The sequence below is a fragment of the Girardinichthys multiradiatus genome, chromosome 6 (assembly GCF_021462225.1).
Source record: "Girardinichthys multiradiatus isolate DD_20200921_A chromosome 6, DD_fGirMul_XY1, whole genome shotgun sequence".
NCBI lineage: Eukaryota > Metazoa > Chordata > Actinopteri > Cyprinodontiformes > Goodeidae > Girardinichthys > Girardinichthys multiradiatus.
Window position 1 is genome coordinate 37,225,516 of NC_061799.1, and position 26,877 is coordinate 37,252,392.

The 26,877-nt window shown below is 38.8% G+C and overlaps 1 protein-coding gene across 1 annotated transcript; it reads right to left on the bottom strand.

The window, feature by feature from the left end:
* Nucleotides 1-2,817: 2,817 nt before the first annotated feature.
* Nucleotides 2,818-25,835, bottom strand: LOC124870257. Its single transcript, XM_047368835.1, has 26 exons — nucleotides 25,719-25,835; nucleotides 24,817-24,943; nucleotides 23,910-23,981; nucleotides 23,762-23,833; nucleotides 22,507-22,560; nucleotides 22,365-22,424; nucleotides 22,190-22,249; nucleotides 22,038-22,103; nucleotides 21,883-21,939; nucleotides 20,711-20,776; nucleotides 20,257-20,310; nucleotides 18,353-18,418; nucleotides 18,061-18,138; nucleotides 17,917-17,973; nucleotides 17,751-17,822; nucleotides 17,616-17,654; nucleotides 16,376-16,459; nucleotides 13,303-13,392; nucleotides 13,139-13,186; nucleotides 12,691-12,783; nucleotides 12,539-12,589; nucleotides 8,196-8,240; nucleotides 7,407-7,484; nucleotides 6,459-6,498; nucleotides 5,959-6,010; nucleotides 2,818-4,311 (listed from the first exon to the last, which is right to left on the bottom strand). The coding sequence occupies exons 4-26, from the start codon at nucleotides 23,819-23,821 to the stop codon at nucleotides 3,438-3,440; spliced, it is 2,244 nt and encodes a 747-aa protein (XP_047224791.1). The 5' UTR covers nucleotides 23,822-23,833; nucleotides 23,910-23,981; nucleotides 24,817-24,943; nucleotides 25,719-25,835; the 3' UTR covers nucleotides 2,818-3,437.
* Nucleotides 25,836-26,877: the final 1,042 nt, after the last annotated feature.

Sequence of the window (26,877 nt, forward strand, 5' to 3'; positions counted from 1 at the left end):
CCGCTGGATAAAGGCCTCAAACCCCCTGCGACGCTGCTAGGATAAGCGGGCATAAATATTGGATGGATTGATTAATATTGTACACAAGACCACTAAATAATGTCAGTATGTTATTTTTTTTTACCGTGATTTATCTGCCAAAATTTATTTCTGTATTTATTTACATATTAAATAAAATGCAAATATATTTTTTTTAATTACACATCAATGTTTTGGGTTTTAGAGTTGACCGGTGACGTGCAGTCAGCGGAGGCTGTCATCGTGAGAAGTAAAATAGTAATAGAAAATCAATTTCTCCTTTTAACTGTTCTATAAATGTGTTTTCTGTATGATTTCCACATTTTATGGTCAAAATCGTTGAATTCACGCATTACCGATTCAAATACATAGGAGAAAGGGAAGGCGAGGCAGTGAATAGCTGTACCTCACCGCTGATGGCACTGATTGATGCAGGCAGTTGGCGCATGCTCATTGGTGTCTCTCTTTATATCACTAATATACATGCTGGATTACACATTTACAACACATGCTGACGTTTCACAGTCTGTCTAATATATTTAATGAATGTGTGTGACATATTTAATCATTCCAAGCGGCTATAAATGCACAGTGAAAATGGACGCAGGATGAGGCAAAAAGTACCGCGCCGTACTGGTAGGGGGCAGTGCTGAGCCCCATAGGCAGAGACAGCTAACAGCACGTCGCTTCTTATTCTTCAGCTACGAGGTCAGGGGTGTTTTCACCGACAAGACCTGTTACTCTCACTTAAATCTAGTCAGACAAAATGGAAGATTACTTCTCAAAACTGGAAAATTATTTTTCTGAAGTAGATTTTTAGTAGAAACACGAGGTTTTAGAGAGAGGAAAACCAATTCCAGAGCTGGAAGATCTGCCAAGTGGGAGAAAGGTTACCCGCTCTTTTCACCCGGAGTGGTACACCTGAAAACCATGTGGAGTCCACGGATTTAACGTGGCATTGATTGGGCAGGGCATACTGAACATTAGTGTCCACAACACAAAGGTTATGGAGAACCAGGATATTTTAAAAGACTTAATTAATACAACCTGCTTCCATGTACTTCTTATAAAAAAGATCAATGTATATGACTCTAAATACCAGTTATTGTGTGCCATTTGATCTGATATAATATGCAAAATAATTTCCCTATATATTATTTTCTTTCTAAAAATGTACAGTTTATGAATTTACTTTTTCGTTTAATGCCAGAAGTGACACTACAGAAGGTCAAAGTTGCCGTAATTGCTGACTGTACATGTTATGTATGAATATAAAAAATAACCCAGTGTCTCAATCATTATGAAATAATAATGCAGCTCCACCATTCATGTGCGCTATTTATGCACTCTACCTGTCCATGTCATGTTCTCAGGTTTCCTAAACTGTGTTTACCTCCACGTCATGTAATCCACAGATTTCGACACCCCCCAAAGGTGGCTTGACCAGTGGAGCAAAGCATCTTTAAACAAACCCCAGCACACCCTCAGAGCTTCTGTGCCACAAAATGATCTCTGTGAAACTGCCTGTTGCATAAGGAAAAACAGTTCCGGACCACATAAAAGAGCCCATTGGCCAAACTTCTGTACGTTTCCATTTTCTCACTTTCCTCCGGATGAAAAGGTGATCTGAGACCTTTTGTCTCCTCTCTGGTTTCTGGCTAAGAATTCACCCGAGACAAGGGCAGGGTCAAGTTTGTGTGGAACTTGCGAGTCAAACACAGACAGCAGTTATGATGTTAGCATGTAAATAGTGATAAAGGCGGATAGGAAAGGTGGGGAGGAGCAGAAGTCTCTCAAATGCTTGATAACCAATCTTGACAGAGAGAGTGGAAAATTACTAGGTGCATGTGTGAGTAGTACATGAGGAATTCCCAGCAGATCATGTAGCCACTGGTAGGATCCTCCCAATAACATTCTGTTCATACAATAAAAATAACAGAAATTCCTGCCAAAATGTTGTAATTATTCCAATCATTTTGTTAGAGCTGTACCAGATTAGATTTTTCGCAAGGACTTTGAGGTTTGAAAAAACACCAGCAAACTTTTAAACCTATAATTTGTGTTTCTCTAATTTTGTTCTTCCCCTTCACAAATTGATTCTCTTGTTCATAGTGTGACTTCATCATTGCGTGATGCATTAGACAATGCAGACCCCTTGAAAAAGAAGGTAATTATTTATAAGAGGCTAGCTCCCTGGTTTAATTCAGAGCTGCATACTTTTAAAGCACAATGTTAGAAAACTGGAGAGAAAATGGTCCTCTACACACCTAGAGGATTCATACTTAATCTGGAAAAATAGTCTACTGTTGTATAAAAAGACACTTCACCAAGCTAGAATAGCTTATTTCTCATCATTAATAGAAGAGAATAAAAATAATCCTAGGTTTCTCTTTAGTACAGTTGCTAAACTTACACAGAGTCATAGCTCCCATAGCTCTCAACAGTCATGACTTTATGGGATTCTTTTTAAATAAAATTGATTCTATTAAAAACAAATGCATGTAGCGACAGTGGAGAGGAAAAACTCCCTTTCAACAGGAAGAAACCTCCAGCAGAACCAGGCTCTGTGTGAGCGACCATCTGCCACGACCGACTGGGGGTTTGAGAGAACAGAGCAGAGACAGAAAGAGAACACAGAAGCACGGATCCAGGAGTACTTTCTATGGGAAGGAAAAGCAAAATATTAATGGATGTAGCTCCTTTAGTTGCTTCATCTAGGAAGAAAAAAACAGATGAACTCTGAGCCAGTTTTCAAGTTTAGAGTATGAGAGAGTGTATAAAACAAGCAAACACCCAACAAAAGCCTTGACCCCAACTTTATTGGGCTTAAAACCCAGCCATAGGCTTGCAACCAAACTCAAAAACCCCAAAATAGACATCCCCATTCATGAATGTATATACATGTCTCACCAAAACTCTAAATTTGTTCATTGTAAAGGAACCAATAATTAAAATTCTAAAAATGTATAATTACGGTGACACTTTAAATTTGGAAAAAAATTGCTGCACCATTTTAAAAATCTTTAGAAATATCACCACCTAATCAATCTTTTAAACCTTTAAATCTCACTTCTGAAACAAATGGCAGCTTCAAACAATGGCACAACTTTCAGATATATAATAAACTCTATAAATCACGGCTTAAGGTCCACCTCCCACCGATGTAGTGTACAGGTTCAGATTAGCAGGAGTCGGTTTTAGTTTATTCTCCTCACAGGAGACTGGACAGAAATCAGCAGCAGTAGGATTTAAAAATGTTCAAAATGTGTAAAGTTTGAAGAGTCACGTTAAAACCTTTGTAGCAAAGCAAAGTTTAAGGCAGTCTTTTGAAGTCAAACATATTTCCTGTTCTCTATGTCCTTTTTTATGGGCTTTTTAATGCAGTTGATCTCATCTTCATCCAAACATTTGTCGTATTTCTACCTTTTCTCATCCTTTTTGCTCTCCCGCTCTTTGATGTTGCTGCCTCTGTTGTTTTCTGGGTTGGTACTGTGCAGCTCCTCTCGTATGGTGTTAAGCTCCACCAGACCATCGTGCAGCTGTGTGGACACCTCCCTGATTTTGGCAGCAAACTCTGATTTTGCCCCTTTTTTCAGCTCCTTAGAGTCTTTAGCTACAAAGTAGATGTCCATACCAACAAAGAGCCCTGTGAGCACGCCAGTGGCCATACTGGCAATTTGGACCGCTCTGGCTGCAGTGCTGCCCGCCACATTAGCAATCTGCACCACACGCATGATCTCGTTGGCGTTGATGAGGATGGCCTTCCCTGCCATTGCTCCATCCTCGTAAAACTGACTGGTGAGCACAGGAAAGTCCTGATTGTATGCATGTTTCTTCATCTTAAGCAGGTCAAACCTGCGCAGGTTCTCTATTCCCTGTTTGATGAATTTCAGGCACTTATTGAGGTCGGCGATCTTCTCCTGGTAGTCTTCGACAATCTTTTCCACCTTCTTGCGGTCCAAAGAGTTGTTGACCTGGTTTGAGATGCCAGCACCGGCCGAAGTTAAACCACCTGCTGTGGCGACACCCAAACCTACCGCTGTGACAATCAGAGAGGTTCCCATGGTCACCGGAGCCAGGGCAAGGCCCGTGATGGTGGCAACGCCCCCAATGGCGCTGGTGGAGCCTCCTGTGATCTGAGCGATCTTTGTCTTCTTGTTGAATTTGTCCAGGCCGTCGGCAATGGAATTGAGGTCAATGACGTGCTGCCAGAGGCTCTCAGCGCGCTCGGAAAACAGCTTGTTGAAGACTCGGATACCCTTCTGGAGCTTCTCTGCAGTTAAAGCAAAGGCCCTGAGAAAAGAATTGGTACTGTTGAGTAATAATACAGTTTCCCAGGTGCCATATTAGTTCAAATGTGAAAGGTACCCATCCCTATTAGACTAAAAGATTCAAAAAAGTAAATATATAACAATTTAAAGAAATCTATGAAGAGATGAGAAACAAAGTCTCTTGTCAAGTCTAGTCATTTCTAAGCCTTTGGGGCTCCAGTGGACCACAGCACGCACCACTATCCACAAATGGAGAAAACATTGAGCTGCACAGAATTGGCAGGCCCACCGAGATTTTTTAAAGAGAGTCAATGACCCATTCAGGAGGTCACAAAAGCAGCCTGAATAATATCTAAAGCACTGCAGATATACATGGCTCAGTTAATGTGTTTTGAATGCAAAACCACTGCTGACCGAAACGAACAAAGTCCATTTGCTAAAAAACCTCTTAATGATCTAAATCCTTGGGATTTGTTCACATTTTTTTATTATGTTTTTTAACTCAGTTTGCTCTGAGAGAAGAAAAGTAAAATATTTCTTTTGTTGACATAAACTATGTCAAAACTTTTGGCGAAAAAAAAAAAAAAAATGATTTCATGTAAGGCGGGATGCCCATAAAGGAATCAGTACCACAAAACAATAGAAGTAATCTTAAATGTGAAATATACAGAAAAATATATTAATAATTAAATTACATATGAGACTTCAGCATTCTAATCCCAATTTAGCTCCATAATCGTCAAAATACAAAATTACCAAGAGAAATAATCTGACACACAGCAGTTTAATACATGGTTATAATGAACTGGAGGTACATTTGGAGGAAATGGAAACATAGGAGAATGAATCAATAAACATGATTATAGACATGATTATAGACATCAGGGAATACGATGGTAGCATCCGTTGAAGTGGAACTAAACCTGATGTAAAAGCATAACCCCGCGCCCAGACAAATTTTAATAAATACCACCAAAGTGGGCGGGGCCAAGAGACACTGAGGGGCACGGCCAAGTATGGGGATGAGTGAAGGGGGTTAAGCGTAGATGTGGTCAAGTGGACAGGGAAAGTGGCAGCTAAGACATATTAAAACATAGAGAATGGGCAGAGCGACGGTGGTAGGACAGAATGGGTCCAGTAAAGTGATGTTAGCAGCATCATTGCTCACATGGACTTACATTCAAAGCAGTAACAAATATCAGGAAGTTTACATTTATATAGATGTAGATTTATATTATCTCCAGTAGAGCATATGATCGGAGGTATAAAGCATAAAACTATGATCAATGCTGGCCAATTCCAACTCCGGACTCGTTACGGTGCCATGTCTGAGTGAGATGGTTTTATACCTGAACTCAGGGCTGTGATGTAGACATGTACCAAGCTGTACCGTTTGAACCAATAGGAAAATTCAACTGCATTAGCCACTGATCAACCCAAAAGGGGCAGCACTAAGGCAGCTTTATGACAAATATTGCAGAATTAAAATAGTTTACACAAAAATTTGAAAAATTGCACAGTAAGCTAAAGATAGCGCCCTTAAAGCCTAGTTTATACAGTTTATCTGCAAAAAAAGTTGATGTGAGGTTTAGATCCACTTTAAGTGCACTTTAGGAGGAGCTAAGCAAGTTTAAGTGACAGTCACAGACATGTTTGTGGTTGAACTTACTTGGCTTCTTCCTTTTCGGTCATGTCGTCATTTTGAGGCGTGTCCTCCCAGGCTAAAAAAAAACAAAAAAAAACACGACACCAAAAAGCAATAAAGAGGAGCGAAATGAATCAATTGACGTGTAACACCCATGTGTTGCTATGACAACCATACACCGTAGCTCCCAGTGACGTGGATGAATATTGGCAAGGTCAACCTTTTGTTCCAGTCCATCCCAGAGGCATTCAATGACCTCCATAAAAGGTGGTGACAACATGTTTGTTAAAAGCTTTTCCTTTTTTTTTTTTTTCAAAGTTAGAAGACTTTATGGATGAGGGCATTATTTGCTAAAGCAGGAAATATACTTTTCTTAGATTTGACATTGCAAAAGATAAATGAAAGCATTTTAATTTTACTTAAGTGACTTAAATATATATTTAAAAAAAACTGGTGGTATTCAAAACTTACTTTTTTCCCATTTCAGAAATTAAACTTACACAAATGGAAAAAAAAAGACTTACATTCAACCGTGTTCCACCAGTCCATGAGATCTTCCACATCCTAAAAGACACTCAGATTTATATATACACAATTATTGCAAATGTTGACTTTTTTTTATTATAAATCATTAAACCATTTTATACCTGAAAATAGCAATTTAAAAGGTGCCAGCCATTTCACCTCTTTAATATTTCATATTTCTGCATTTTTTGGGTTTTTGTGTCCAACTTTTCGGGGGTTTGAGTGTTGTTGTTTTTTTTGACTGACCATGCATGAGTGATATAATATCTACTAGAAGGAGGTCAGAGTTATTCCCATATTTCACAGTAGTGAACAGGCCTAACCAGAAGCCAAAACCACAATCAATTGAATCCATCCTTCCATCTTCTTGAGGGGTCACATGTGGGCTGTTGCCTATCTACAATGGTCGTTGGGCGAGAGGCGGACTACACCCTGGGCAGATTGCCAGTCCATCACGGGACAAACAGCCATCCACACACACACCTAAGGCCCATTTAAAGTAATAAATTAACATAACAGTCCTGTGGGAGGAAGCTGAAGTACAGAGAGACCAAACTAGCATGGGGAGAACATGCAAACTGCATTCAGAAAGAGCCCAGGCTGGGATTCATTCCCAGGACCTTCTTGCTGCAAGGCAACGGTGCTAACCACTGTTCTGCCGCTCAGCCATAAAATCTTCAGTAAAATATCAGATTACACTAAATATAACGAAGATTTGAGCATCTGTTGGAACTTCTATTGCCATAATTTATAAAACATAGTTAACTGCCATGAGAAATAAATTGATACTCAATGCCTAATTACAAGGATAGAAACAGCTTGTTTACCGGTACTAAAAAGGATGTAGGTCAGGACAAAAATGGCAGCAGGGTACAAAATGGGAGTACGAACTGGCAAAGAGGCAAACAGACTTGGAGTTGTCAACATATTTTGTCTCAGAGACCAACCTGACTGTCTTTAGGCTGTGAGGGCTCAATACAGAAATCTTCCAGCTGGTCAAATAAAGACCTTTGGGGTTCTTCATTCTGAGAAAATAGACAAATACAAATTAAAACTGAAGAATAAGCTTAACTTTTACAATCAAATAAATGCTATATAGAGGAACATCTACACAGAAGTACGGCGAGAGGTGTATGTGAGGCAGACAGTTATGAATGTCAAAATCAAAATATAGAGAATCAAAGTTCTTTAGTTTCACTTTTTTGTACTCATATAAGAGGAAGTGTGAGATATCCTAACTGTGTAGACCTCTCTGTGCCGTTTTGCAGAAGTAAAAAAGGACCGGAAGCTTTCATGGAGCAGCTGTAAAAAAAGAACTGGAGAGACAAGTTCAGGCACATTGGAGGCTAATCTTCTCATCTTCCCATGTTCATGGGCACGAACAAACATGTATGAATGTGCGGGGGTGGGTTTCATGTCAGCAGTGGCAGAGAGGAACAACAACAAAAGAAAAAAAAACACGCTGACAATAAAAGTCTGTTGGGAGCTGAGAGGACACTCTGGAGACAAAGTGCATGATGGGAAGAAAGAAGGTTGTTTTTCAGAGTGAAGGGTTGGAGTCAGGTGATTAAAAGGCAATTTGTAATCCAGAACCACAATGAGTAAGACTGAAAGAAAACATGTCTCTGGTGGACAGCTACTTGTAATTTATGGTTTGATGCATATGAGAGAGACAAGTGCAAAAAGCAATAGAAGCGTTAAAAAACTGTTCATTTTGAAAAGGAAAGATTTACCACCTGTCCAGCAGCTCCATCTTGTTTGTTCCTCTGAATGACTTTGGCCTGCAAACAAACAAAAGACAAAGAAAATCACATCTGTCCTAACGTTACTTTTGAAGCACTAGCACAGAGTTTACATATATGTTCAACCAATGGTCTTCAGATAGATGGATAGGTTGCAGTGAGTTGGTAATGTGCTTTACTAACCTGTCCTAAATAACCTGACATGGTAACAGACATGGTAACAGTTTACCAAAACCAGTTTAAAGACTGCAGCAAGGAGCCAACAATGAGATTCTAGTCCAAATACATCATCAAAGTTAGGACTTTCTGAAAATGCCCTGTGTCATGTTATCATTTCTACTGTCAGGAAATCTAATTATATTTGGAATATTCCACACAATGGTCTCGGTCAACAGAGAAAAGTTGCTTCTTATGTTGTACAGAAGAATTCATAATATTTTAACAGGAATGAGGTTGCACTGTGTTGATATGTTGTTATTAATCTGTTGGTGGTTGATGTTACCCAGAATTATAGACATACAGGTACTTCTCAAAATATTAGCATATTGTGATAAAGTTAATTATTTTCCATAATGTCATGATGAAAATTTAACATTCATATATTTTAGATTCATTGCACACTAACTGAAATATTTCAGGTCTTTTATTGTCTTAATACAGATGATTTTGGCATACAGCTCATGAAAACCCAAAATTCCTATCTCACAAAATTAGCATATTTCATCCGACCAATAAAAGAAAAGTGTTTTTAATACAAAAAACGTCAACCTTCAAATAATCATGTACAGTTATGCACTCAATACTTGGTCGGGAATCCTTTGGCAGAAATGACTGCTTCAGTGCGGCGTGGCATGGAGGCAATCAGCCTGTGGCACTGCTGAGGTCTTATGGAGGCCCAGGATGCTTCGATAGCGGCCTTTAGCTCATCCAGAGTGTTGGGTCTTGAGTGTCTCAACGTTCTCTTCACAATATCCCACAGATTCTCTATGGGGTTCAGGTCAGGAGAGTTGGCAGGCCAATTGAGCACAGTGATACCATGGTCAGTAAACCATTTACCAGTGGTTTTGGCACTGTGAGCAGGTGCCAGGTCGTGCTGATAAATGAAATGTTCATCTCCATAAAGCTTTTCAGCAGATGGAAGCATGAAGTGCTCCAAAATCTCCTGATAGCTAGCTGCATTGACCCTGCCCTTGATAAAACACAGTGGACCAACACAAGCAGCTGACACGGCTCCCCAGACCATCACTGACTGTGGGTACTTGACACTGGACTTCTGGCATTTTGGCATTTCCTTCTCCCCAGTCTTCCTCCAGACTCTGGCACCTTGATTTCCGAATGACATGCAGAATTTGCTTTCATCCGAAAAAAGTACTTTGGACCACTGAGCAACAGTCCAGTGCTGCTTCTCTGTATCCCAGGTCAGGCGCTTCTGCCACTGTTTCTGGTTCAAAAGTGGCTTGACCTGGGGAATGCGGCACCTGTAGCCCATTTCCTGCACACGCCTGTGCTCAGTGGCTCTGGATGTTTCTACTCCAGACTCAGTCCACTGCTTCCGCAGGTCCCCCAAGGTCTGGAATCGGCCCTTCTCCACAATCTTCCTCAGGGTCCGGTCACCTCTTCTCGTTGTGCAGCGTTTTCTGCCACACTTTTTCCTTCCCACAGACTTCCCACTGAGGTGCCTTGATACAGCACTCTGGGAACAGCCTATTCGTTCAGAAATTTCTTTCTGTGTCTTACCCTCTTGCTTGAGGGTGTCAATAGTGGCCTTCTGGACAGCAGTCAGGTCGGCAGTCTTACCCATGATTGGGGTTTTGAGTGATGAACCAGGCTGGGAGTTTTAAAGGCCTCAGGAATCTTTTGCAGGTGTTTAGAGTTAACTCGTTGATTCAGATGATTAGGTTCATAGCTCGTTTAGAGACCCTTTTAATGATATGCTAATTTTGTGAGATAGGAATTTTGGGTTTTATTTTGAGAAGGATCTGTATAAACATACATTAAAGCTAAACCTCACATAATGTGCTAGAAACCTGACAATTGAAAGCTGTAGGGTCAAATGGTCAGGTCATTCTCACACCCACACACGACTGGGAAGACAACATGTGCAAACTACTGAAAACCTTAAACGCACAAACTAAACTGCAAAGGTGCAAACTACTGGAAAACCTAAATACATAACTACACAATTAACTACTTGAAACCTACATAGCAAACTATTGGAATTGTTAATCACGCAAATATAAAAAAAAATTAAGACACCTAAAACACGCATACAACTGGCAACCTGATGTGCAAAATACTAGAAAACCTAAAAGCACAAACAGCACAGGTAAACTGGAAACCTGATGTGCAAACCACTGGGAGCCGTAACCACACAAACCGTTGTTAAATGTTGCAAGTCCAAAGTTGCCCGGAAATGACATCATAGCGGAAGTCTCCAATCATTCATTGTGTAAGCCTCAATGATAAACTGTTCAGGTAGAAGCCAAGTTAAAAACAGTGTTAATATGGTGGCAGCAATACTATGACAGCAGCCATTAGTCTGCATTGTTTTCCAGAAGCAAAGAGGATCAGAACTGCCAAGATCAGAGCTGGACAACTGACGAGAATCAGATGGGCTGGTCCCACAAAGCACAGCCAGATGTGATCAGAGGACTTTTCGGCAAACTGCTTCAAAACAAGAAACCTTTGAATTTACAGGAGAAATGATGTCAGAGGTCAGGATATTTTACAGATGAAGGAGATTGTTGAAAGCAGCTGCTATAGCCATGCTGTTCAGGGCATCTGATGTAAATAAAAGGTTGTTGCTGCTGTTGCTAAACGAATCAATGCTCAGCCGGTAGCAACACTTCCTTGACACAAAAGTACATTTAGATATTGGCTATTGATAGTTAAAATATTAGTTACTGATAATTAAAAATAAGAAATTATTATTTTATTGTTAATAATAATAATATGAAATTTCTATTATTAAAATAAGATAAATTACACATGCATACAATATATTTAAATAAATGTTTCTCAAAAGATTCTAATATAAAGTTTTTTTTTAAATGACACCAGGTAGTGTCTTAAGATCTTGAATAATCCCTTGTGTCTGCTGCTGCTGCTCCTTGCTGCTCAGCTTCACCTCTGCTGGTTTCACTCAGTGCCGTATATATACTGAATATGTACCCGGATTTACACTGTATCTGCTCCGGTCCAATCCGGTCCAGTCCGCTGCGAAGCTCAGAAGAGCTCCAAGAAGCATATGCAGATCGCACAATATAAACCAGTGACAAATGCGGTAGCAAGTGCAAAACAAGTCCTTCAGTGGAAGTTAAACTGCTTCATTTTTCATTTTATGCATCCAGATGTTTTCATGTGTTTTGTTCTACAATGGGTGAGTTCACTGAGTGCAGCGAAGCTACATTTGTTGCTTAATTTGGTGCATTTAATATTTAATTGCTCTGTTTCTAATACCTTAGTTTACCCGGTAACTGATCTAATTGATCTAATGTAAACAACTGCTTATATAAACACCTAAATATATGTATGTATTTATTAATAAAGTGAGATCTAGTCTGTCTTTAGTGAATTATTTTGAAAACCCGGATGTTGTGCTCGTTCTGTTTCCTGGTGGTGTGGTATGATTCATGAATATTGACTCCAGCTGTGCTCCGGCAGGCAAAAATAGACTCTGGTGGAATTAGATGGCCGTCCACAGGCCGCAGCACTTCTGCTCTGCCATCTGATGAAAGCTGATTTTCTTCTCCTGACTCTGCTGCATCCCTCTGTGAGAATGACTGAAATATATCTAAAGAAACATCAGATTCTCTGCTGCTGACTGTGTTGCCAGCCATTGTAGCAGCAGTCAGTTTACGTTCCGGGGTTCCCCTTCTATGTCATAAAAGAGCCCAAAGGAGTAGTCCGGAAATGCCTTTTTAGTTAAATTTATTACCCTATCTTAACAACTGTTCAGTTCAGCGGCATAAATTTACTTTTTGAAATATTTTAATGTTTCGTTTCCATAAATATAATTGGATTTATCATAAAAATTCGATGTCACAGGCACTTTAATGCCGACATTTTCCTCTGAACAGTAACGAGCCAGCTGTTGCAATGCTGTGTCCTGCTTCTTCTTTTTGCATACAAATAGTCATGGACTAGTGAAAGCTTAAAAAGAAACCATGATGAACTGGCTTGCTGAAATTCTGGTATGGTATCAGTTCCTTGATTTGCAGAAAAGCTTTTTCACTATATATAAATCCAAGTCTGATCTGACTTTTTAATCAGAAATGCATAACGCATGTAAAAATGGGCACACAGAAGTTTGTATCAGTCACATATTTTATTCTTACCTTCACCTGGGGCATGAAGGGATTGTTTTTCTTGGGTTTCTTGACTTTGGGCTAAAACAAAAAACAAACGGGATCATTCCACGGCAATAAAATGAAATACTTACATTGTTCCCTTTGCACCTCTCAGAGTCACATAACATCTGAAATCTAACCTTCTCTGTATTCTCCTTGTCCTCATGTTCTTTAATTTCTCGTTTGGATGAGGACTCTTCTTCGTCTTTCAGCCCTTCATCATCAGATGCAGCCTGACATAAGTAACAAAGATAAGCCACAAACAGAAAACATCATTTAGCTACTGGCTTTTACAGATATACAGTAAATTAGATGTAATTAGATGTTTCTAAAAGTGCCATGTGTTGCCTCTGTTTCTGTTTAGATGTAGTCCAGTACTATTAAAAGGAGGAACTGAAAGGAAACCATAATGGGAAAGCTTGTTTAAGTTTACAGAAAACATAAGTTCACTTAAAACTCCCTGGAGTGATTAAGAAAAATAATCTCCATCTTCTAATTTTATAAAAAAATGGGAGCATCTGGAGATCTTTGTGGGACATGGACACGTAGGTGGAAACCAATGTGTAGAAGTCACATTTTGAGCTTTACCTTGAACTGAGGCATGAAAGGATTGTGCTGCTTTGGCCTGACCTTGGGCTAAAAGGAAAAGAAGTTACAGTTTCATTTTTTATATAAAGACAGAAATGCTCAATTTGCAGCAATTAGTCAAATGAACGTTTGGTCCTGATCTGTGAAAAAAACAAAAAACAGACCTTCTCTGGTTGGTCCTTGTTCTCATCTTTAATTTCCTCTTTGGATGACGTCTCATCTTTGTCCTTCGACCCCTCGTCATCAGATGCAGCCTGATGCAAGTAATAAAAGCCACAAATAGAAAACAGCAATTAGCTACTGGCTTTTACAGATATTTATCATAAATGTGTAGAATTATTTGTTGAATACTGACAATTTAAACACTCACAATGCTGCGTGCTGTATAAATAGATGTGGTCATGCATTAGTAAAAACTGAAAGGAAACCATGAGAGGCTAGTCTGCTTACATTTCATGCATGTACTTTTTTCTCTGATTCACAGAAACAAATAACAAATGAAAAAGGAGTGCTAAAAAAAGATCTCCATCTGAATATCTTATGAGACAGACTAAGGCGATCTGAGATATTTCTTCCATTTGGGATATGCAGACGAGTCACGCTTGCCTTGACCTGTGGCATGAAAGGATTGAGTTTTTTGGGCTTCTTGACTTTGGGCTAAAAACAAAAAAACCTGATAACTTATTTTTCCTTTTACATTAAATACAGAAATGTTCCACTTGAAACTGAAAGCTAAATTAACATTTATTACTGACCTGCCAATAATTAAAAAACAAAAGCAAACAAAAAATTAAGCCAGACCCTCTCTGGTTTGTCTTTGTCCTCATCTTTCTTTTCCTCTTTGGGTAAAGACTCTTCATCTTGCAGCCCTTCATCATTAGACAGAGCCTAAATTGATTGTCCAGAATAAGTGTCAACAATGCATCTTGTGGTTTGATACCTTACAGACAGAATACATCCAACAAAATGAGGCAATACACAATAACGGGTTCATGAGAACGATGTCCAGGTATGACTAGTCTGTAAAGCCTATTGCCTTTATTTGTGCTTTTATAATTCTGAGACTGCCCAAATGTCAAAACGAATCTCAAACTGTGCCTCCAATCATCTTTGTTCAGTGTAGAAAATCCAGTTCAGGATCGATCAGTAAAAGTAGATAAAATTTTAAACTAAACAGAAACAAATGCAGTTCAGAGTGATTAAAAAGAGAACAGCAGCCTTTTAGTTCTAAAAGCTTCAAGGCAGATGCTAACTCTTCATAGCCAGTGGCGCTACACTTTTCCTCATCTGCCATTGCTTTTTTCTTTAAAATAAAAAATGCTGCCACACAAACAATAAAAGTGGTGGAGTGCTTTTATAGCCCAGTGTTAGCTTTATTAGTTTACTCAACAAAGCAAGGCGACTCAAATCTCCAATTTAGATACATGGGTTGCCAGCTTAAAATACACACCGCTGACCCCTATGTGACCCTGGTTCGTTCTTATGAATGATGACAGATTAAGACCCCTGTTCAAACCTAAAACCTAAATGACCTCTTTCTGGTAGTGAACAGTACAGTGAAAAAGTAATTGCTCCCCTCAGTGTTTCTCTGGTAATCTCAGACAAAGAAAACTAGACAGGTACAGGTTATCCAAACCAGCATGTTTTCCAAACCTTATGTGAAGATACAACACCCCACCCCTCCTAGTTAAATCATGAATTAAACATGATTAACCTTTTTTAGTTTAATTTCACTAGTACAACCAGGCCTGATTCTACCAGACCTGTAGAATCAAGAAATCACTTCAATAGGACCTGTCTGACAACACGAAGTAGGCTAACATATTTCAAAAAGGCACACATCATGCCCCAATCAAAAGAAATTCAAGAACAAATCTACAAATTCTGGAAATGGCTCCGAAAACCAATCCTAAGGCTTTGGGAATCCAGCAAACCACAGTACAAGCTATTTTCCACATATTTAAGATATGGAATTTCACAATGAGAGAAAAGCAATAATAGAAGAAATCTGCGAGGAGTTAAATCACTTTTCACAGGACTGCATCATTTTTTGGAGTTATACTACCATATTTTCTGTTAGTACTCTATAAATAGAATTTATAAAATGACTTTAAATCGCTGGTTAAAAAAGCATCCTTGATGTGTACCAAATGGCACCAATTTCTAATCGGAAAAAGGCGGTAGTAGAATGTCACAAGCTACAAAGGTACATAATCACGAAGGGGTGCAATAACCATATTTAGCAAGTTACACGTTACAAGTTAAACGCCAGTGGTGACATGAAATTTGACAAAATAATCAGGAAACATCCATATGGAAGTACGTGTCCATTCTTTCCCTCAAATGTCCCATCCCATTTTACAGCACTGCATAGACTAAAGCTACATTCTACTTTAGCTCAGATTTCTCAAAATCCACATCATAGTCAGTCAGTCAGTCATTTTCTACCGCTTATTCCATAGTGGGTCGCGGGGGAGCTGGTGCCTATCTCCAGCAGTCTATGGGCAAGAGGCGGGGTACACCCTGGACAGATCGCCAGTCCATCGCAGGGGCAACACACAAACAACCACACACACACTCATTCATACACTAAGGTCAATTTAGAGTGACCAATTAACCTAACAGGCATGTCTTTGGACTGTGGGAGGAAGCCGGAGTACCCGGTGAGAACCCACACATGCACGGGGAGAACATGCAAACTCCATGCAGAAAGACCCCAGGCCGGGAATCGAACCCAGGACCTTCTTGCTGCAAGGCAACAGTGCTACCAACTGCGCCACCGTGCAGCCCGAAAAAAAAATCCACATCATATCCCTTAAAAATCTGCAGGAAACTGACAACAAATTCATGCTTGAAAAATCAAGAACAAAGAGTCCTAAATAATAATATAACTATCTCTGAATATAAAGAAATTACTGTACCCATGTGACTAATACAGAACTGGAGCTCTGCAGAAACTCGCTCTGACAACAGCCCGAGGCTACCACATGTCTTTTGCATGTGTTTGGCATGAAAGAGTCAATAAGGAAGCAGAACTGGAAAAAGTAGATCTTATCCAAACAACTATAGCAAGTACTTTGTTTTGATCCGCATGTGGCAGCACACAAGTTCATTTCATACGGTGAAAGCATAAGATGAAAAAGTCCCAAAACAAATTTTATATAGTTTATCAAAGCCTTGGATGACTTTGTTTGCTTGGGGGAGAAGGCTTAAACCGAAACTAAGAAATTCACTCACTGGTTTGCTCTGTGGATTGTGCTTGTCATCATCTTTGGTCGCATATGATTGTTCTTTGTTACCTATATCTCCTGATTGACTCTGCTGTAAATTGATACAATAAAATAAGAAATTGTGTTGTCAGGCAACAAATTAACATTTAAATGAAAAGTTGTCTTGTTAGAGGAGCCTCAGAGGACATTTGCTTTCCTTCAGAACATCAGAAAAACCATAATAATGTATGCGCCTGATCAGAATTTGGTGTCTGATATCTGATCTGTACAATTTTGGCTTACCTATGCAATTCTGATTTCTCATTAAGTGTAATATATAAGACATAAAGAGCAGCACTCCAAATATAGTTTTTTTGAAGCATTCTGTCATGAATCATTGATAAATATGCATTTTAAAAGTAGGGGCAACAAGCTGCATGTAAAAAAGATAGCAATCACTGTAAAAGAAGATAATACAAAGTTAAAAACAGGCAAAATAATTTGGAGCTATCATTTTAAAATTGTCTTTAGCATCTCATACTAGTGAATGGAGTGCTTTGTGCAGCTATCATTACTAAAAGTATTTCTCTAGCGAATACACACAAACTGTATTCTCCAAAAAGCTTCCAGTATTTCCTAATCCATCGTATTTCACAATGGAGAGAGGTTGAAAGCTCCAATGGATAAAATAGCATCGGCGGTAATACTCAGCCTTCCTATTATCTTATAAAAGTTTACCTCTATCACAGTCCGAGTAATCCGCATATATGTTTTAAAATGTCATAGAGCATAGTTTCTATTTAAATAACTGCTTATATATATCTCTGTGCAAACTCTGACTTCATTTAATACGCAAAATTAGTAACTTTGAGCCCTCTTCACACGATATAAGTCTCCACACCAAAGAATGCTGTCCTTTTTAGTGCTTTAGCACAGCTTGTTGGGTGATCTGTGAAAGAGAGGATATCTGATCTCTGGCTGATTTCTCTGTGCATTTCTAGTCATAATTGACATGAACTGAGTTGATCATCATGTAGCAAAAACCCTGCTTGTTTGATCAATCAAAATAAGAATGAAGGTAAGAACAGAGGAAATATAGAAGACGTGAAAAAAATCATTACATGACATGCTACATTTGGTATGATTTTGCAGAATGGAGGTAAAATATCTAACATATATCACAAGCAGAAAACTAATCAAAACATTACACTTAGTTTTATGCCCACTAGAGCAAGATTATCAGAGACGTTTTTACTGTCTGTACGAACCTCCTGGTTGTCTTTCTTCCTAACAGCTCTGTCCATCTCCTGAAATTTAACCACAGCAACTTCCTTTAGCCAAGAAAAAACAAGCTACAACTTCAACAAATGGCACATAAAAAAGTGACAGCAAAGACTGCTCACCTCTTCTGATGGTCTGGGTGGAACTACAGGAGCTTCTGAAGATTTTGTTTTCTTCTCTCTAGTGGGTTTTGCCTTCAGCAAAGGACAGAAAAATAAAACTTGTAAGTAAATTCTAAGATAACTCGTATTGCAAAAAAGAAAAAAGAGGTTATAAATCAAAAAGCACCCTGTCCTCTGGGCTTCTTTGTTTTTCCACTTCATGCAGGGACATCGCCTTCATCTCCTGAATCCCAACAGCACACGGATTCAAAGCAGAGGTCACAACGCTTTCGTAAGGATCACATGGAAGTATTTATGGCAGCAAACAAACCTCTGCTCTTGGTCTGCGTAAGACTGGCAGAGTTTCACTCTTTTCCTTCCTTTCTGGCTTGATCAAATTACTCTTGACCTGCCAAGGACAAAAACACAGAGTGACTTAGTGTCTCAGAACAGGAGGATAAGATTTTTTAATAGCCTTCAGGAATGAGACGAGAACAACGTAGTAGGAAGTGTGGAAGAGGAGGAGCTTGCGTGCAGAGGGTATTTTTGTGTAAAGTTTATCAGCTCCATGCACATTTTTGAGGTCATTGATTAGTTGTGACCATAGTAAAAAATTGCTTTACCAGATCTGGCTTCTTTTCCAATTGTTTCCTATTCTCCTCAAGGGTCTCAGTGTCTTCAGCGTCCTTCTGAACAGAGGACAAAAAAAAAGCTTTTTACAGCTGTTCAATTTGTCAGTAAAATGCTATCAATAGTTTTATTTAAGCTAATGATTTATCATTAAATACATGTAATTTTTTTCAGCTGCAAAGAAAGTAATGACAAATTTTCCACTGAACTGAAATAATTAGAAAGTTAAATGTCATTCCTGCTATTTGAAGAGTTGTGATGTAAAGTCTTTGGCATGTATTGTGGACGTACTATATAGTTTATATACTAAGTAGAGATGGTATAGTTCTTTATAATGGGGTGTTCCTTTCTATCTGGAAGTCAAATTTGACCAATTCCCAGATAGAAAACTAATAAGAACATCTGATTGGTTCATTATTCTGACTGGGAAAGTCAGAGCTCACTGAGCAACCCCAAGCTTTGTATGCAATATGGCTGCAGGCATACTGAAAGTATTGAAAGTTTCCTGTATAGACTATTCATCACATGTAATGGTTTCTATTTCATTAAATCAGGAGCTCAAGAAATGCTGTTAAATATCTTGATGTTCAATTCATCAATGCATAAAATGGAAAGACATGTATCGTTATCGGCTTTATTGCAGTTGGTATCAAAAGAAATCCCCATGTTTTCCGACTTGCAACAGGAACACACTCAACTCTAGTGTGGCGGCATTCCCAGCTCCAACTTCCAAGACAAATTAAACACAGCATTACACCACTTTTCATCTACCTTGCATTTAAATGGTTTAAGAAGATATTCAGCTTTAGGTAAATAAAGCTACAGAACTACCTTCCTACACATTTGATATTGTAGCACAAAATTCATGCAAATGTCATAGCAAATGTTCCATCGATTCTCAGCCTTGGCTAAGCAGACATCTTCTACACTGATGAAGATTCACTCACGTCAGCATGGCTAATGCTTATAGTGGCTGATATGGCAAGGCTGTTCGACCCATTGTTTGCATTAGCAATAACATTAGCATTAGATATGTTAATGTAGATAAGTTAATGATCGAGCATCTCTTTTTTTAAGGATTTTATAGAAAATAAAATACGTAACATGTCTGATTAAGCCAAGCTGTCCAAGATCTATGTTCTGCCCTTAAACCAGGGTGTCATGGACAGACATATCACTGCTATTAACGCTGTGCCATGCTTACGCATAGCCAAAACTATAACCTAACAGTGTTGTTCAGACAACCGTTAAATATATTCATTCATTCATTTATTCATTCATCTTCTATACCGCTTATTCCATAGTGGGTCACGGGGGAGCTGGTGCCTATCTCCACCAGTCTACGGGCGAGAGGCAGGGTAGACCCTGGACAGGTTGTCAATCCATCGCAGGGCAACACAGAGACATACAGGAAAAACAACCATGCACACACCCATTCACACCTAAGGGACTGTGGGAGGAAGCCACAGTACCCGGTGAGAACCCACGCATGTACGGGGAGAACATGCAAACGCCATACAGAAAGACCCCCGGCCGGGAGTCGAACCCAGGACCTTCTTGCTGCAAGGCAACAGTGCTATCAACTGTTCCACCGTGCAGCATTGAATATAGAAAAAGAAAAAAACTTAAATGGTAATATAAAAGCAAAAAGTTGCTTAGTTTGTCCAGACAAAATTGTAAATTTTTCATTCCAAAATACGCAAAATAAACAAAACAAGTGTACAAACTTCATGGACATGACGGGACTTAATCATACACAAAGTTGGCAGCAGCTTTAGGATGCACCGCTTTAACGATAAGCATTAATAATCACTAGCACCACTTTCCCAGCCCTGATTTTGACTCCCTCATTACCACCTTCAACATCACCCAGCAAATTTATTAACAGGATAGTTACTTTAGCTGCAGAATGGAAGGGATTCAGGTAGGACATCGCTTTAACCATGGTGATCTGGGAGGGAAAACAGCATTAAAAATCATGTGCATCTGTTACTTTGATATCCTTTAGACACATCTGTTCATCAACTGGATTCCTAACCAAAATAAATGGCTCAAAACAGCAGAGGGATTAAAAATGTTTCTTTCATATTTGCAAGCTCATGAAAAAGAGAGGGTTAGAGCTCTGTGGATAAAGACAAGACTTCTGATGCTTCCTCATTATCGGGCACAGACTTCTTCTCCTGCAGATGAAGCCATTTTTAGTTTAGTTGCCACAAAGTTTTGAGTGAGTGCATGTTTGTTTTTTTCATAGTTGCCCAGACTTGGAAAATGATAAAACCAAATTTAATACTTTACGCCTGTTTAGCAACCTTGAAAGAAAAATGACTTGATACAAACATTTGATCAGTTACCTTTGAAGACTTATCTGTGAGATTGTCATTGCTGGCCAAGAGTTCTTCATCCATTGACAAATCGTCCTGCAACAAGAAAAACAAGTTAAAATCAAAAACACAAAACTAAGGTGACAAAACACACTGCAAGTTAGTATTAATGAACAACTCCAGAAATGGAAAATGAAAATGCACCTTGTGTTATATGGATGTCTGCAGAGTTAAAAACTAGTCAGTTTACTAGTTAAATATAAAACAAAATTCAACTAGTACAGACAGAATGTTGGTAAGTCAAAATAAAGACAAAAAAGGTAATCCGCATTTAAAAAAAGAAGTAGTAGGAGGGAGGAAGACGTTTCTGATGTAATCACTTTAAGATTAATGATCTGTCAAACTGACTTGTCTTTGTTCTTTAAAAACAGTCTTATGTTTGAAGACAACAATCACAGTCTGAGATGTAACTAGGGAACTCATGCTTCATCCTATTTTTAGTCAAAGTTGGAAATTCAGAGATCCAATTTAGGGAGAAAAATGAAAATACTTAGAAACATCCCCTGAAGGAATATTCTGTGGTTCCAGCAGTTTGCATGAAAAGTTGTGATAGCTGCCACAGTAAACTGGTTATTTGCACCTCTGACAGTTTTACATTAATAAATCAGTTGCATATGTACTATGGTACAAAGTCAGACCCTTCTGAGATCTTTTACAGATGACTTTTAGTCCCTGCTCTGCATGTCTGGTCATCAGCTAACAGGTGTCGCTATAGAATCAAGTGGTTCAAGGAGACCAGATCTACTCCAGGTGGGGATGGTATACAACAACTTTAAAGTAATTCGACAGCCACAACACAGAGATGTGTTAGATTGTGTTGGATTTAAACTGAAAATCACCTACACACATAATGTGGTTATAGGCCACGCCCCCTTTGGGTCTGCAATCACAGTTTCATGCTTTGAAAGCACATTAATTCATTATTTTAACAGAGTAAAATGAGCACATCAATGACCTAGCCCTACTGGTTTTCTGACTTGTAACTGGTTCACCTTTAAGTTAGGCGTGACATCACTCTTAAATTAGAGTTCTGACAATCTGAGGTAACTGGAATCCAGCAATATTACATATCATTAATATTTTCTCTGCTCCTATCTTGAAATGAAACTATCTCATGCTATGAACCATCTTTAATGTCGTACCTTAGACTGAGACCTTGCAACCTTTTTCTTGAACATACCACCAAAGAATCCTTTTTCCTGAAAGACAACAAACGAAGTCAATGCGGAACAATTTGCCTTTACAACCCCTAATGACCAACACTGTTGAGCCTGGCAGAATCAGCCAAAACCTTCACCTTGGTGTGGTTCTCAGACTGATTCTCACTGCTGCCAGAAAGCCCAGTGGCTACAGATACATCCTCCTGAGGATGGGACAGAAATATTTATCATTTAGTATCATCCACCTCATATCATAGAGGCAAGATGCAGTAATAGTCATTGCTCCTACCCGAGATGACGCTCTTACTACAAAGGGGTTTTTAAAGATTTCACTAAACCCGTCCGACTCCTGAAGACAGAAAGTGAGATTCTTAAGGACATCCCCTGATCTTGAATATTCAAAGTTACACAAGCATGCTCTGTACATTTAAGTTAATCTGTGTTTATTTTGAAATAATCCTTACTTTTGTCTTTGAAAGACTGTCATTGCTTTTCGAGAGCTCGCTTTGTGCAGACAAATCTTCCTAAAGGAAAATAAAATAAAACCCATCATCAAACCGATCATCAGAGTACTGTTTGAAGTGAAAATAGATGTATAACAAGTACCTTTGAAGCTGCTCTCAGTCCATTGGGTTTTGGATACTTTTTCCCTGCTGACTCCTTGGAAGATTAAAAACATAATAGAAAACACCATAAATAAAAGTTGATACTAGCAGAACACTGGTTTACTTTGGTGTGTTGTACAGTTAAAATACACGATTTGGTTTTTTCAACTGTTGCAGCAGTCTGATGGATGGGCAGAGATGTATTGTGTCAGGACTTCTTCCAAAACGCTGATGCCTGCACATTTGAGCTTCCCCACACAAAAACAAAAAGCTCAGAGGCACTGCTCACAGCTGGCTAACAAAATATAACCGGATACCTGCACATATATTGGTAATTTGGTGAATTAAGATGAGTATAAAATGATAAAAACACTGGACATGGTTGAGGACAGCAGTAGAGACAGCAGCAGCAAACAGTTGAAATTAGTGACGTTCCGACCCAATCCCAAGCATTGGATGGAGGCATTTTTAAATGATCTAAATTTTCCCTAACGAACGCAATCTATGTAAAGGAAAGCAGCTGAAACACTGTTCATTAAAATTGATGATGTTCAAAGCAAAGCACCAAGTTTCTGAAGCAGGGGAGGTGTTTTTTGAAAATTCTGTTTGGACACAATGAACCGGGACAACAACAAAATACTTTATAAGCCAAATTAAAAATGAGTAATATCAAAATTGAGAGAAAACATGCTAAGGTTAGCCTATCATTTCATTCACTGGAGCTGAATCCGTCGAGTCAGACATATCTTTAGAAATATACCACTCTGTCCTGACAAAGTAGCTGTCGCTGTCTAGAAAAATGGACACAGAAAGGTCCAGGCTGTCATTGAGTAAGTTAAGTGAGACACAATTGCAGTACTAACACAGTCCATAATACTGGTGAAATATAGTGTGTTAATTTACAAAATTTACGTGGAATTGATATTAACCAAGGATCAGAGTAGAACTGGGTATTGGCCAACGCCTCTTCTGAAATGACTGATCAGTAGGGACAAAATAAATTCCTACTTGGACATCCCATACTCTTAAAAAGTATTTAAAAAGTGGAATTTAGAGCAAACATCATCTTTATTTGCTCTCATGATTCTTTAATGAGATTCATCTTCGTAGTGGTGCTCTCAGAGAGGTTTCCATTACTAGCTGGAACGTCCAGGAGATCCTGAAGAAAGTATGGTAACATTGTTGCACATCGACATGTAGTTGTTGTCATTATCTATGTTTTTTTCAAACAAAGGGAACAAGTAAAAGTTGTTCACCTGAGAAGGCATGCAGGTATGTCCTGGTTGGGGTGATCGCTTCAGTATTCCACCAAACATTCCTGATGTTTTCTTAAAGGGGAAAAGAAAAGATTGCATTTTGTAGCTTTTATGTAGAAGAAATCCCACAAATATAGCAAAGCAATACCTTTGATGACTTATCTGTCAAGCTGCTCCTACTGGCAGACAATTCAGGGTGTTGTGAGGAAACTGATTCCTCCTGACACAGAGACAAATGGTTAATATCTCACCATTACATGACAGAACTACATTAAAAGTAGTTGAATTTACCAGAACACTGGTTTAGTTTGCTGTGTTTTACAGTGAAAATAAATGTTTTGTTTTTTCAGCGGTTGCAGCAGTCTAACTAAACTAATAATAACTAAACTAATAATCTAACTAAACTAATAATAACACCTAAGGGCACTTTAGAGGGACCAACCCAACAGTTATGTTTCTGGACTACAGGGGGGAAGCTCAACTACACAGACAGAACCCACACAACTGGAGAAGATGCAAAAGGAGCCGAGGACCCAGGACCTCCAAGCAGCAAGGCTACAGTGCTAATCATTGCACTACCATGCAGGGCAATTAATTAAAACTGTACCTTATACAGCATTAGAAAACACTTTGTACCTGCACATTTACTCATGATCAACAGCCAGTACTGCTGGCCAGAGTAAATTTGAATTGAAAACAAATCTGAGGCTCGAGAATCATTAAGATGTTCTCAATAAATTGTGAGGTTTTTTTTATTCAGTGCCTAGCAAGTTTGTTTTTTACCATTTTGTTACATTACAAACAAGTGTATTTCATTAAGATATTTTGTTGATGAACCAACACAAAGTAGTGCATACTCATGAAGTGGAAGGAAAATGATACATTGTTTTTAATTTTTTCTTACATAAAAACCTGAAAAGTGCAGCACCCATTTGTATTCACCCTGAGAAAATATTTTGTAGCATCACCTTTTGCTCCAATTAATGCTGCAAGTCTTTTAGGGCATGTCTCTACCAGCTTTACACTAGAGCAAATTAAGTGTAAAGAAGTATAACCTTCCACAGGAGCTGCTGGTCATCTTCTACACTGCCATATTTCAGTCGGTCCTGTCTTCGTTCATCTCAGCGTGGTTTGGCTCATCCACAAAACAGGACAGGTCCAGACTGCAACAAACAATCAGGGCTGCAGAGAGAATCATCAGGGCTGAGCTTACTTCTGTCCAGGACTTACACAGGTTTAGGGTCAGGAAAGGGACAGCTAAAACCTCTGCAGATCACTCACTCCCTGCACACAAACTGTTTAGGCTTTTACCTTCAGGTGGCGCTACAGAGTGCTCTCTGCTAAAACCAGCCACCACAGAGACAGCTTCTTCCCCCAGGCTTGACAGTCAGAGTCCCAGAACAACACCATGCATACTTGGACAGATCTTACGTTATATTTTGTTCTAAAGTCAATTGTGTATATATGTACATTTAAAAAGACAATCTTCACTGAGAGCAAATTGTACCGGGGTCAAATTCCTTGTTTGTCTGTTCAAACTTGGCAATAAAGCTGATTCTGAAATTGAAAAATAGCTCAAACTCTGTCAGGCTGGTTTAAGATATTCTGAAAAGCAGTTTTCAGGTATTGCCAAAACTCAATTGGTTTTATGTCTGGACTTTGACTTGGCCATTGTAATACAGCAATGTGCTGGCCAGAGCTACTATCCCATTTCAGCTCTGGTTCCTGTCAGGACGTAAACCTCTGCTCTGAAACAGGGTTTCTTACAGCATTGCCAATCATGTCTGACCAAATTCCCCTGACATACTTATTCACATCATTCTGAATCACAAACATAAATAAAATAACCTTACTGCCTATATTACCACAAGGCTTATTGTTCAGTGATGTGAAGCACTTTCAGATTAAAAGATAAATCAAAGATAAAGTTAACATTATATTCTATATAGCATTTTACCTGTGCTTTGGAAGAGGGATCTGCGGTCTTGGTTGGTTTCCTGAACATCCCTCCGAACAATGAGGCTTAATGCTGAAAGTAAAAGGAAAAGCAGAGAACTCATCTCACTCATTCTGCAGTGTAGGCATTTCTGAGCAACACATTTAAGGGATCTCATAATGTGCTTTCATGCTCACGCTCAAACAGCAGGTCTGGACCTGAATTTCATGTCTAATCTTGAAGAATGGATGGGAGGAGAATTTTGCTATATTTAATTCCCAGAGTGAAATGATTGCATCGCCTCATTGACAGTTCTTTAAAAGCAGACAATGCAGGATATCAAAACTGGTTTTGGGTTTTTAATGAGAACTTTCAGTAAAAGATTCTCCCTGTTGTTGTTGGTGGACTGGGAATGGATCTGCAGTAATGTGGTGTGACCTATGGCCTTTATACATGGATAGTTTAAAATTAGTTGAAATGAGCTTCCCCTATAGCAGTGGTGCCCAAACTTTTCCCACAAGAGCCAAATTGTTAAGTATAAATTACTCATGGGCCATAAATCTAATAATTAAAAATGTAAACATTTATATATTACTATTTTTTACTTGCTAAATAAACTAAACACATACGTTAAAGAAATGAACAAATAAGTCCTATTTTTGTAGATAATGTGTCTATAGATCACCGTGGAACCAAAACATAAAGTCAGTATCACAGATTGTTAATAAAATTATTTTGATTTGTATGATACATTTGTGAGAACAGCAGAACAACAATGAAAAAAAGGGACTGTCAGGTGTATATTGGGGGACTTGCCCAGTTGAAGTAAGATGTGTTACCAAAGAAGACACATGCATAACTCCTCTGCTGATAAATGGAGCTGTTGTTAGCATGAGATTAGAGACTGGTGCCAAAACAAATCTAATAAGCATGTCTGATATTAAAGAAATGCCAGAAAAGCCTCAAATAATAACAACTAAGACTGGACTGATAGACTATAATGGACAATCAGTGAGTGCATCGCTACATGCAAGTTGAGTGTTACAGTTAAAGGGAAAAGGCACCAAGTGCTCTTTTCAGTTGTAAATGAGAATCGTGAATAATTTTTAGGAGATAAATCCTGTAAATAACTGGGGAACCGAAGAAAATGTATCACATCAGCACAGATATCAACACACCC

What these genes read in the sequence shown, in the direction of transcription:
- LOC124870257 (XM_047368835.1), bottom strand. Translation starts at nt 23,821, where the DNA reads ATGTTTGGTGGAATACTGAAGCGATCACCCCAACCAGGACATACCTGC. An exon ending in TAGTAAGAGCGTCATCTCGG is followed by an intron (nt 22,104 to 22,189) that starts GTAGGAGCAATG and finishes TCCCATCCTCAG; the next exon opens with GAGGATGTATCTGTAGCCAC. An exon ending in GGAAGAAAGACAACCAGGAG is followed by an intron (nt 16,460 to 17,615) that starts GTTCGTACAGAC and finishes ATCAATTTACAG; the next exon opens with CAGAGTCAATCAGGAGATAT.